The following is a 13,450-nucleotide window of genomic DNA, read 5'->3' as shown; positions in this document are numbered from 1 at the left end:
CCTCCACTAATGAATCTGCTGCAATCGATCACCCGGTGGCTGCATTTACGAAGTTTACTTTTCCTGGCAGGCCGCTTCTTCAACCCTCCGGTTGGTGTGAAAATACGGCATGTTCTGTAAGCAAGAAGAGCCGAAACCGTTTCGCGAACCTGTTCCTACTACTGACGACGGTTACGCGCGCGGTGCGCAACGAGGCAATTAAATTAATTGCCATCACTGAGTGTCTCGATGACTCTCGTCGCGTCGAGGACTAGCATCTTTACGTTTCGCGAACAGCAATGGAAGCGGTCATAGCGGCGCTGGAAAAACTTTGGTATGTTCGCAGATAAGGCACTGGCTGGGGATTGGTTCCTTAAATGAGCGATCTCGATGCTGTACAATCTAACGGTAACGTGGTACCGCTTGCGTGGCTATTTGCTATCAAATGACACGCTGTTTTAAAGGCAAAACACTACTCAGTTTCCTCAGAATTTAATACTACCAAACAACATTTAAGATCGAACTGGCGATTATTGCAGTTGTGGAATGTTGAAACCATTTTGTTTTCCATCAAAAACGGAATCCATCAACGGTAGATTTATTAATAGCCTACCGTAGAAGATTGTAGATAGTTTCCAATCGCGTGCCAACGGCGAGCTTCTGGTCACCTTCAAACATACCAAGCAAAGTGACGAGGGCCGATACCTCCGATTCAGAACTGTAGATATAAATTGGTTCGTGCGGAGGGTGTATAAAACCATTTTATGGCTTCCTCAATACGAACCACGGGCAGTTTTGGACACTTCCATAACTGTGGAGGGCTCCAAAATCCGCGTTCCGTTGGTGCCACGCACGGTTCAGCAGCGATTCCTTCAAAACCGGGTCTAGGTCAGCTCTCGGCTGGTTGCCGCCTGTCTACACGGGTGGCACACTTTTACTAATCAGCGCCACCGATATCCGGCATTAATCTTCACCTCGAGCTGCTGCATAGGACCCGAGGCAATTCCCCGAATGCACTTTTAAGGAAGCACAATATCACACCTTGTTGTTTCTTTTCTTTGCGTGGCGTTAGGCAGATGTCTGTCGCAGTGGTGGGTTTTGGGCTGTACTGGATTAGGGCGTCTTAGAAGATAGAAAAGAGATAGAAGGAGAGAAAAGATTCCCAGTTGGGGGTTAGACCTCGTGCACCAATTATCCTGTCAAGTGCGGACCACAAGACCTATGCCCGTAGGACGGCTTACCACCGAAAATGGGGTGTGTTGTATTAACCTTGGCTAGGGTGCCTCGAGCTGACTGCAAAAATGTAGACATGGTGGCTGGAAGATTTGGAGAGCTCGTCCTATCGTGAAGAGTTCGTTCAGAGTTTGTATGGAAATAATAGTCACTCCCAAAAGTGGAGCGAATCGTTACGCCTATCAGGTTGGGGTCTCAGCATGCCACTTTTTGTTTGTTGCCTAGTGAGCGAACATGTAGCCTACTTCACCGGGGGCAGTGAATCTGGTGCACTTCAACACATGTGCTGGTCAAGATCTCGAGATCGTTCAGTGTCATTGCCTGGGTCGAAACATTGTGCACTGGAATGTGCTGAGTGATGCTCCACGGGTACGAGCGCTAGGCTTAAAAGTCAAGTTTGTGGAGCCCTCGTGTGGTGTTAATTGCTCCACGGACAGTCCTCGCGGGGTAACGGTAACGGAGCGAAGCAGCCTAAACCATCGATCAATATCTCTGCTCCACCTGGGAGGATGGGGAACGGGACTGGTGAGTTTCCACTGATGGATAGGATTGATGGACTGCCGATGAGCTGAGGACCCGCTCCGGAGCTGTGGTGTTATGGACCTAATGAGATCGGTCGAAGGCGTTAGGTGCCGTGGCGGTGACCCAGTCATGCGGTCTACGCGGGCAACAAGATCGGACGTAGAACGCACTTGGATCCAGTGGATCCGAGTTGGTGCAATTTAAGCCGTGGCATTCGCATTCACGTTCGCGCCCGAAGATCGCACCTAATGAAGCGAAGGTTCGCCAAGAAGTCAAGATCGCCGTTTATCAGTCCGAGGCCCGAGGAGCACCGTCCGAGTGTGCGGATGGTGTGGCGCAATCTGGGCCGCCAGTCGCGAGCCGTTTTGCGCTATTTACTAATTGTCTAATTGCTCGGATTCTTCTCTGTGCCAGTCGTACGCCATCGCTGTTGTTTTTCGCCACGGCCCGTCGGTCCGTTGGACTTGGCAGTAAAACTTCCGGCAAGGACAAGACAACCCACGGACACATACACACACACACACACACACACGCACACAATAGCCACAAATTCGACACCTCATGGCGGTTTGAGTTTGATGAGAAAGTTTAGCATCTTCTCTTTACTGCCCCATTCACCGCCTTCAACTTCCTCACCCCAAATACGCTTGGTGTTGTTTGCTAATTTTAGCCTAACCTAAGATTCGCAAGCTTCTGTGCCACGCCAGCCGTTTTACGACGCCCTAATCAACGGGTTTAGGGTGCCGAATTAGAGTCATCAGCGAGCGCATTAGGTTTCAATTACGGACACCTCTTCCAACGGGGGATCGGAAGCAGGAAGTGCGCCAAAACGCTCGGAAGTGCGGTGACCGCCATTTGGCGCAAATTACACCCCCGGACCCGGTTGGTGTTCGGTGGGGTGGAAAGTTGGCCACTCTTAGCCATTTGATTTACAGTGCACAGCTTTTCTAAGGCTCCGGGAAAACCTACCACGGCACGGTTGTTTTGAAAAGGAACGCTTAGCCTTGATTTGCCACCCAGTTTTACTGCCCTTCACAGTGGACAGCGCACAGCGCGCTTTGATGGCTCAATTTGAAACAATTTGCGAATAATTACATTTTTCCGAAAGAGAAAGGGAAGGCATCTGGGAGAGCAATTAATTGTGCGGCTAATTGGTGTTAGTTTATTGTGTTAATTTCTGTTGAAGATTGTGGTAATTTAATTTAGTTTGAAGATTTATTTCGACAGGAATGAGGAGACTTTGGAGATAGATCATTTTAAATGATTTCACAAATATTACAAGTCCTCTAGATTAACTAAAGCTGTATGACTAAAATTATATTTAACGAACTTTACAAACTTCAGCATGGTTGATTCTAAAATTTTCCTATGAAAATCGTAAGTGATGCAACAACTTTGCTCCAGTTTTACTCCATTACCATAAACGGCAATCCAATTGTGGCAAACAACCAACCGCCAATTGCGTAAACCGTTGTAGCTGCCATCTTCACTTTCTTCGCGAATCGATTTTATGACACACAGCACCGTTTCATTCACAACTACTCACCCATCCGACTGCAACAAGCCAGAAGAAAGTGAAGCCAAAGTTCGAAGCTGAATTGTACCGGAGGCGGCAGTTTCACCGTGATGTCACTGTCGATGCGAAGGAGTTCAGTATGCGCTGTGCGCCATCGTGTTCGACCGTGCGTTCGATGCGAACTTCCTTCTCGGCTCGCAGCCAGCACGAGCCAAAGTGCCAAAGTCAGCCAATTTCCTGTCAATTTTTCCGCTCCACACGTTCGTCGAAATGAAGGCGAAAGTAACAAACCGCGAACGCAAAGGTGCTTCGGAGCATGCACAATTATAGCATTTCCCGTTTTCTTTTGTCTACGGAACGTTTTTCTTTTCTTTCTTTTCTTCTTGCGTCATTTCTTTCTTTCTTTTGCATTCATGGCTTGTGGGGTTCTACAGGTATCTCTCTGTTTTGTCGCTTTGCTCCGTTTTTATCCATTTGGGAGCTGTACTGTTTGTGCGGATTCGGTAATCTAATTTAGGAAAGCCATGATGTCATGGCGGCGATGAAAAGTAAAACGTAACAGACGGGATTATTGCCTCATCACCGCCACCTACTGAGGCCGTAAGAACGAAGTAAGATGAGGTCTCGTTATGTAGCGGATGTCACCATTTCATCGTTTAACTCACGCTGAAGCCATGAATGTGACTTGATCGATCACTTGGCCACGTGTTTCAACTCTTCTTAATCGACTCAATTATGTTCTCTTTTGTTTCTGACACAACCAATAATGTATTTCGTGAAATAAGTTCAACCTTAAATAGATGACTTCCTTTGCTAATGGGGTTAAAAGGAATAATTTTCTCTTAGGTATCGTGATGTTCTGATTTACGGAGGCGATAATCAGCCATTAAAATATGACCAGGTTGGCCAACTGCGCTTAAGCTCAACCCCAGGGGTTTTCAGTGCAACAAACGGTCGACCGGCGTAATCGGTGCAATTTTGTGGGCGTAATTTTCCTCCCGTAAAAGCACCAGTTCAGAAGGTCAAACACCCTAACCGTGGATGTTTCGAAAGCGGCAGAAAACCGCAGAAGTTATCTGATTAGAACCTTCGGTATGGGCTACTGGGACGAGGTCCTGTTTATATTCGTTTGTACAACGATCGAAAATTATAGCCATAATGCTAGATGTAAAACGTTAAATATGCACCATCGTTTGTAGAGACAATCTTAATCGCATCGTGGTTCAACAAGATACGATGGAATGTTTGCAAACGGAGGCTTTTAGGTACGAAAGTGGCATGGCAGCTTAAACGCCAGCGTATCAGCTAACTAGTAATTTCGAACGCCAATGTCTTAATTTCCCTTTAACGCACACTAGCCATGAAATGGCGCTTGGGTGTATGTTTTGTTGGACTAGTTGTTTTCTTTAATGTCATTTGATTAAGAATCTGTTCAAAAGCAACTGGTTGTGAGGTCAAGAAACTGAATACCTCCATCAAGTTCCCGCTACAGACATGCTGTCATTAGTGTGTCACAAGGCGCGAGGTACATGTTTGCCAAGTTGTCGGTGGCAGCTCCTGTGAAGTGGAAATTTCCGCCAGCTAGATCATGTCCACCAGTTCTTGCCTAGCGAGTACACGACGGCTTCTGATAGTCGCCTGCAGTGATCGAGATTCTGCGAGTGAACGGGGTATGGACATGATTCTCATGTGTTGGAGTTCGAAGCCGGGCGACCTTCGGACCGATCGGTGACGGTAGTTGTGATTAATATTGGCAAGAGGGAAAAATAAGGCTACTAAAAAGAGCTACTATAAGAGTGATCGTACAAAAAACACTCACATCAAGGTGCGCGAACTAGATGGAGCTACTTTTACTTCCTGAATTCTTCCTGAACTTCTAGGAAACCCTGGCAACACCTCGATCGATCGAAGAGATTGTTTTATATTCGCACGCGGCCTCTCACTGGAGTAGTTCGCCGATCATTAAGCCACTCTGCTCCCAGAGGAAACGAATCCGATTTCAAGGAAATTCGTCGCACTGCTGCTCTTTGAAACAAATAAAGAAAATCTTTGCTTATTATTGGTCGCATTGGTAGCGGGTTTACCTTGGACTTTAGCTAAGGGCCCGTATGTCTTTCGGACAACCTGGAAGTCGACATTCAGCTCGTTTTGGAACGTGAAGTTCGCATAAAGCGGTCACATTTCACTAACCTTGTTACCGATCCTTTCCCGACTGGAAGCGACGTTTTATTTTCGACGTGTTGTTCGGCTTATTCGCCTTAGCGCTGGCTTGCCAATTTCTTATGATGCGTTTGACCTAAAAATGGAGCGTGTTGGCAAAAAGACTGACAATAAAACAAGAGTAGCAAAAAGGCGTCATACGGGCGTCCGGTTGAGGTTGATGCCTGTTTTTCAACCTTTTTCCTCAAGCACACAACGCACGCGCTGACAGCTCGGCGGGGGCCAGTTTGATGTTGGAAGTGGGCCAAAAGCCTTGTTCCGACGCGTTCCTTATCTAGGACATCTGGGAGGAAGAAGGCACGCTACAAAGTCCTCCCCTTGGGGGAGCAGTTTCACTTGGTGGTTGCGCCGTTGAACCTTCCCGCTAGCCGGCGGTGACCTTCAGACTCGTTTCGATATTGTAAATTATAACCTTTTGCCAAGTCAATCAATAAATAACAAGTGCTGCCCGGTGTCGGTTAGCCACGTCCGACGTTGTATACAGTTCAAACGAGTGCTATTTCTGGCTCTTTGTACCGCGAATGATTGATGCTTGAGACCTCATTTATCGTTCATCTAGTACATGGGAGCACAAACAAATACAAGATCATCAAGAAGCTACAAGCTTGAAGCGGGTCGCAGCGATCTACAACATCCACCCGCGAGTTGTAGCCAAACTTTGGAACATTTCCTGATCTCATTCGAGCAACCCAACGGAAGATTAATTGATCCGCGCGCGTCAGCTAGATCTGTTGATCTGAACGCCAAAGCCGGAGTGGTAGGTGGTAAATTGACTTATTATACTGTGCGCGCTTTCTGCTGGAATTATTTATGACCGAAGATGCGCAACATCCGGGCTTTAACACTTGGTAACCCTTTCTTCGGCGTGTTGTTGAGTTGTTGTTCGCGCACGATAAATTCGAACAAAAGCCGGATGGACCTGGAAGGCATTTGGGTACATTCTCGCATCACCAATGTGTGTTGTTAATACGATTAGGAAACATGATAGCTGTGTATTTTTGGGGCCTATAAAATATATTATAATGTTGCCGGTGTTGCTAGCACTCAGCAATCGGCGGGAGTCCGTCATTACCATCCCATTACGATTTATTAGGTGCTGGACTAATAAATCTTTTCCGTTTAACCTTTAACTTTAGGCCTTTTTTCGTGGGACCCAAGGCACAATTTTCTAGTGTTATAACCTAATCATAATTTTTTACCTCTTGTCAATGTTTACCTTCATCAGGCACACCTTCAAGGAAGAACTCGTGGCTCTAAAAGGTGGCAACAAACAATATAGTAGATTGAGATGAGATTTTTTCCTTCCCACTCGAACCGATGTTCCCTTACAATATAGGCTAACCTCCAAATTCCAAGCACACCCATCGGGCGTCAGACCGTGATCGAGTTGAAACCCTACAATTATCACCTGTACCCAAACGATGTAGGTACATCCTCTTCTGCGATATCCCTCGAAACAATGGAAGGTTTTGGATCTTGAGTGATCCTCGGACCTCTTTGACAGAAAAAAGGCTTTTGGATGTCTCCTTGGAGCTTGGTCTACTTCCCAACCACTCGACCAGCATCTCGAACACCGCCTTGTTTACGGTTGTTAGAAGTGTAGTGTCCTTGCAACTGTGTCTTTTAATTTATTTTCGCTCTATACCACAATTATCCGGTACATAATTTTACCCAATCCTCACTTCTTGACGTTTTTCCTTCCTTTGCTCGGACAAAAATAGTTGAACTTGTGCGATGAAATAGTTACGTTTTCACGAGCAAGGTCTCATCCGGTGGCGATCCGGTTGACGGCGCTAGGAAAAGGTCAAACCAATCAATCAATGTACCGATGCGCATAATTACACAACCAGCCCAACCACACCTCTCGGGAGGCACACGAGTCGGTTGTTGAGCGCAATCCTTGACATAGACCGCACCGCGTCGGTCATCTTCACGCCCAGAGTGGCTACTGATTGGCCAGGTGGAGCGAGATTAGAATCTCTTGCAAACGTTTTTTTTCGGTTGCTTGAGTACGTCGTGTATCGGAATGTTTGTTGGTGGGACTGGGAGCCTTCTCGTACTCTACATGATTTGTTTGTAGCACATGACGTACACGAAACGCTCGCCGAATCCTTGACATTTCGCTTCCGAAGTAGCGCCAACCTGAAGTCATGGGGAGCATAAGCGTTGCTAGGTTCGTCGCTTGTGTCGATTGTGTCGATGTCACCGATCGTGGGCAACACCGCACTGAAGTCGTGGGACTTGTGCTGACTATTGTTTTTCACCGGCTGTTGTACCATTTATGTTTTACCTCGACCAGAATTTGGCCTTCACTGCAGCGGACTTCGGTTCTTGACTTGTTTCGGGCGCCTCTGTGTGTTGTTTCTTGTTGATGTCTTCAGCTGGCGTCCGTTTGACGCGTGCCAAAGCTCGCCGGTGCTATTTATTATTTATTTTCGCAAAAGTCACGCTTAAATCGGGGTGTTCCGTTCAATCAAACAGGCGATCGTGTTCCGTTGCACGCGCCAAACTAGCGCGCTGCATGACGTGCGGCATACTTTACAAGCGGCAACACCGTCCGCCCACGGGTGTGGACAAATCTGCTTACGTCTCACGCCCTCCCGCAGGCACCCTTTATGATAAATGGCAATTAATTTTTTCGATTTGCAAACACAAACCATCTGGTGGTAGGTGGCGGCACGCATTCGATCAACCCTTGCTGTTGCCCCATCTGAAGGGATCGCGCCGCAAAAGCTTCCATTGCAATGCGATTGAATTCGAACGAAGTAGGTGTAAGACGGCCTTGAGTTTTGTGAAACGGAGTGCAGACTTCCTTCATACATATTCCATTTTAATTGCGGTTGAAAACGCGTCGCATATATTATCGATCGAAAAGTACGGTAAGTGGACGATCTGGTGGAAGTGTTAGCAAAGTGATTTGAAAGACATTAATGATTTTTGGAATAATTTAATGTCAATGAAAAGTAACTTAAGTATCTATCGAAGCACAAAAATCTTATGCTTCCTGAAGGATTATTTTGAATATTTTATGATCATGAAATTCTTTAAACAGTGTTCAGCTTGCTTAACAAATTTTAAGAGGGATCCTTTAGGTAAAGAAGTGCTAACTTTCGTATCATATTTTGAGTCTCATTAGGTACGCCCTCTTTTTATAATCTGTTTCGTTAAAAAACGGATACAATTTCCCATGAAAAATAAACATAAAACCCCACAGTATAAAAGTGAGAGCGAGAAGCATGGAAAATAAAAGTAATAACACAGTGCCACGATAAAATCGCTAAAATTAGCCCAATCGTTAATTCACACTTCACAACCTGGCGGAGAAAAAGAAAAGTGCACACTAAAGATACGCTTTTCCGGGCCTCTGCGTTTCGGAAATTCGGGATGGCTCGGGACGCCATGCCATTTCGCGTCTCCGGTACGAAGGGGCTGTAAATGTTTACGATCATCATTAGCGATAAGTGACGCGTTGTTTCTCGTGTTCGGGTATTCGGTGGAAAACTTTTTTAACGGATGGAGCTGTAGCGTTGCACGAAAAAGTTTGTTGAACTCGTCGCTTCCCATTTGTAGCTACCGATTTCCTCTTTTCTGCTGATGCGGGAACCAACAGCAAAAGAGAACTGCGTTCAAATCACCACCAGCTGTTTTCTATCCTCGGTAACGCTCCAGAGAAAAACCCGTCGCAGCCATAAACGTGTGATGCCGATCACTTTATAAAAGGGTTCGCTTGACTGGTAGGTTTCCACTAACATACTCACACAGATTTTCTCCACACGGGCAATCACTTTGTATTTGCTCTTCCGTTGCTTTTGATTCCATCTAAGGTAGCTGTGCTTTCCTCGTGTGCATCATGATCATCTTCGCTTTAAGAGATCTGCTATGGATGTGTGTGTGTTTGTGTGTGTAGGAGGAGGGGGGAGGGTTTCGGTTTTCGTTAGTTGGTACGAATCATCTTTTTAAAGTGAGTCTGCGTTTCAACCAGCGCGCAATTATGTTTTCCCTACCAGTTTCCCTTCGGCCAGTTTTGGGTTGACGAGCTGGAAAACCCCATCCGGTTGTGGGTCGACTCATACAACATGGTCATTGTTTCCCGTGTTTCCTCACTCCCAACGTAGTCGCTCCGATTTTCTTCTATTTTGACGATAAACATCGCATCTACCAGAAAACTCGTGGTGACACCGACGATGACGAGATGAAAATCTGCAATCCACTAGGAGGATTTTCATGACTTTCGCTTCCACTCCGGTTTTCCACTCGGGGCTCGGAATCGGAAGTGGGATGCTTTGGTATCTTTCCGGTCTTGTTGCGCGCGATTTAATCACGCACCCTTATTGTTGTCCGCCGGCTTTCCTCTAAATCATCCATGGACAGCGTGCCGGCTTGATTGGCATCTTTTGCATCAGATTTCGTTTCGTACCGCGGCCGAAAGTGGCTGACTTTCGCTCCTCCTCCAAAAGACAAGCCGCCTGTTTCGATGGGTTTTCTATGTACTTTTTTCCATTTCTTTCGTCACTTGGGCGAATTAGTTCCAGTTTTGAGGCAGGAAGCATCGTTTTCTCTATTGTTTTTACAGTTCAGTGATCTGTTTTATTATTTTTTAACCTGTTTCGAGCATGAATATGCTGTTTGGCAAGATTTTGGGTAAAGTCACTCCTCTTAGTGCACTTGGAAGCTGATGATGGGTAATTTGAAATGCTAGTTTCAGATTTTTGATTCACAGTACGCGATCATGAACGTCAGTCGGTTACGAAACGCATACTTACTCAACTATGGTGTGACACAAGTTTGATTCCGGACGCAATCAGTAGCGTGCAACCGAGTGACAAGATTTTCTGACGAGATTATGATTAATAATGGAAATGGGCTAGATGACATTGCAGCAAATGTATTTTGCGAGCGAGTTTTGAATGATTTGAGATTATTTATAATGTATATTTTTATTTTCTCCCTTTACGTTACATTTCGTATAGCAATTCTGTTGAGTATATTACCCAAATCAAAATGATACTTGACCATTTTTTATATGATACGTATCTTAGTTTTGCTAATCGTTAGTAAATTTCTAATTTATGTGTGCTAATTATTTGTGATAAACATCCGATTTTCGTGCACACTAATTGTTATACAACAATTTTGACTGAATAACTAAAACTGCAGCTGATTAAAATCCCATCTATACCTATTATCTGGTGAAGTCTCTAGGTGGTTTTGATGAGTTGGAAATTATGAATGTTAGATTAGGTTTAATTACATCGCATCATCCCCGATGTAGTTCATCGTTGCGCTCAGCATCTGATCAGTCAGTTCACATTCAGTCATGGGCAGACTCACTGTCCCACTATCGTTGGTTTTGGTTCTAGTTGCGGCGCATTTTGTTGGTGCTAAAAAATCTGACGACATACTGGTAATATCTAAGATGTGGCATATTTCCGTTGTCTCCTGAACTAATTGTGACCATTTTTCTAGCGTCATTCGATTGCCAAGCATGGCTACCCGGTGGAGTTGCACAAAGTCACCACCTCCGATGGGTACATTCTTTCGCTGGCCAGAATCCCCGGCGCTGCTGGAAAGCCCGTAGTACTCGTTCTACACGGGTTGCTCAGCTCGTCCGTTGACTGGACGGTTCAAGGTCCGGAAAAGTCGATCTCGTTCATCGCCGCCGACGCTGGGTTCGACGTGTGGTTGGGGAACGTGCGGGGCAACACCTTCTCGAAGGAACACGAAAATCTTTCCGCTCGCGATCGGGAATTTTGGCGCTTCAGCTTCCACGAGATCGGCATGCGCGATCTTCCCGCCATGGTGGACTACGTTCTGGAGAGCACGTCCTCGGAGACATTGCACTTCGTCGGGCACTCGCAGGGGTGCGCTGCGTTCCTAGTCCTAACCAGCATGCGTCCGGAGTACAACGACAAGTTTGCCAGTGTGCATCTGATGGCTCCGGCGGCATACATCCACCATGCGACCTCTCCCGCCCTAGAGTTGGCGTCCCGAATCGACGAACTGGAGATGTTCGCCAGGCTGACGCGCAGTTTCGAAATCGGAGGACGTGGCGCAGGCTCCTCGATGGATCTGATGTATGCCGGCCATAAGACAGGTCTCGTTCCGACGGATCTCGTGCTGACCAACATCTGGTACTTTGTCGGAGCGCACGACTCCATCAATCGGTCGCTGGTGGGTGAAATACTGGCCAACACGCCCGCCGGCTGTTCCGTCTACCAGCTGCTCCACTTTGGCCAGAACTTTCTCGCCAAGTCGTTCCAAATGTATGACTACGGCGCGGAAGGCAACGAACAACGCTACCGGGCCAAAGTTCCGCCAGAATATCCGCTCCTTAATGTGACCGCCCCGGTTACGTTGTACTACAGCGAAGGAGATATCTTTGTGCCGGCGCAGGACGTAGAGGATTTGGCCGATCGGTTGCCGAACGTAGTGCAGAAGTTCAAGATTGGGTCACGCAAGTGGAACCACATTGATTTTCTGTTCCACTTCGGAGCACATCGCTTGTATCGGATGGTTGTGGCTTCGTTCTGGAATCAAACTGATGGACAATCGGGTGAAAGTGTTTGAATGCTAAAGAAAAGTTGATTGGAATAAATTTCCCAAAGTTGCACACAATTGAGTTTAGCAATTTTTGAATGTTAAATTTGTTGAAAAATTGAAGATCTAAAAAAATCTTTTTCCACCAAAACATAACGAAGATTTTGTTTTTCTTCAACAATTATGGCGGAAAATTGTGGAATGGATTGCGATTTTGTAACCTTGATTATAAATTCGTCATTATTATTCAACTTTTCCATTATGGCAAAATAAAATCGCAATAACAAAACAAAATAAGCACAGCCCCAAAGTTATTATCGAACAAAAAATTAGCAAAACTGGGTGCTTTCACGGTGCTTTACTGTTTTAATTTCAGTTTCATGTGTGTGTGTTTTCCCCTTGCTTTTCGAACAATTTCCCATGCATATGTGTGCCGGTCGCGCTACATGGATCACTTCCGCATGAATTGGTAACGCATGCGTGAGCTTTTTCACGCACGGCGGAAAAGTTTTCGACTGTCTTCAGTTTTATATCTTTTTGACGAACTTTTTTTTTCGTTTCGGTACGATTAAGATTTGATTGTTCCCTGGTGTTTGGCAGCGCTGTTTTGCTCGAAGCAAAATTTGGGCGACGCACATTTGGCGGCTGAAATCATTTTCACAACATGCCGTAAAAAATGTGCTTTGGCTTACGTAAGGAATTTTAAACCAAGTGTGGTGGTTTTGAGAAGTTACGATACCTGAAAAACGTTTACAACGAAAGTGAGAGTTTCATTTGGTTTAATTCAATTTGCGTTTTACTGAACCATTTTATTTTATTTCTATATATTCTAATACTTACCATGATGCTTATTAAATTTTCATAGCATAGAGTTTTCTTCACGTTTGTTGTATTCTAACTATATACTGTTGTTTCTTTTCTTTCCAGGTAATAAAAAATATTCATCCAACACCGGCAGAGCTGCTATTATGTTCTCCAGCACATGACGAATGAAATGATCTTTCTAAACCTCATTGAACCAAACTATTTCTCAAGAAACGGGTCTCCCCTTCTCGTTGCATTGTAAGTTCTGTGAGGAAAAGCGTTTGTGTCACGCTTCTTCGAGCGGAGTTCCCAGCAATCTGTGTCCCGAACACCGAGACAATCTGTTTACCACGAAGGGATAGAGCCGGAGAACGCAAATGTGAAACCATTAATACAAATTTATGAAGGTGTAATTGCTGCCCGGACCATTCTGTAAAGCAATGACCGTTGGAATAAAAAATAAAACATCCCCAAATGGTTGGCAAACGGAGGAAGACGCTAGTGGACCGAGACTTCCCCCATTTGATTTTGATCGATAGGTCGATCAATCGATCGATTTCGTAGCTCCGATCGTGCTCGATTAGCGATTCCCACATGAGCTGGGGGAAAAGTGGAAAAATGCATGAGCAAAGAGGGTAA

General features: G+C 45.6%; 1 protein-coding gene across 1 annotated transcript in view; it reads left to right on the top strand.

The window, feature by feature from the left end:
* LOC131264421 (lipase 3-like) overlaps positions 1 to 12,037 on the top strand; it is a 34,859-nt gene extending 22,822 nt beyond the window's left edge. The window contains exon 2 of the mRNA XM_058266724.1: positions 10,937 to 12,037. Coding sequence (XP_058122707.1) covers positions 10,937 to 12,037 — 1,101 coding nt within the window. The remainder of the gene's footprint in view (positions 1 to 10,936) is intronic.
* Positions 12,038 to 13,450: the final 1,413 nt, after the last annotated feature.

The sequence above is a fragment of the Anopheles coustani genome, chromosome 2 (genome assembly GCF_943734705.1).
Source record: "Anopheles coustani chromosome 2, idAnoCousDA_361_x.2, whole genome shotgun sequence".
In the NCBI taxonomy this organism is placed as follows: Eukaryota; Metazoa; Arthropoda; class Insecta; order Diptera; family Culicidae; genus Anopheles; species Anopheles coustani.
This window is presented reverse-complemented; position numbering and strand designations above follow the sequence as displayed.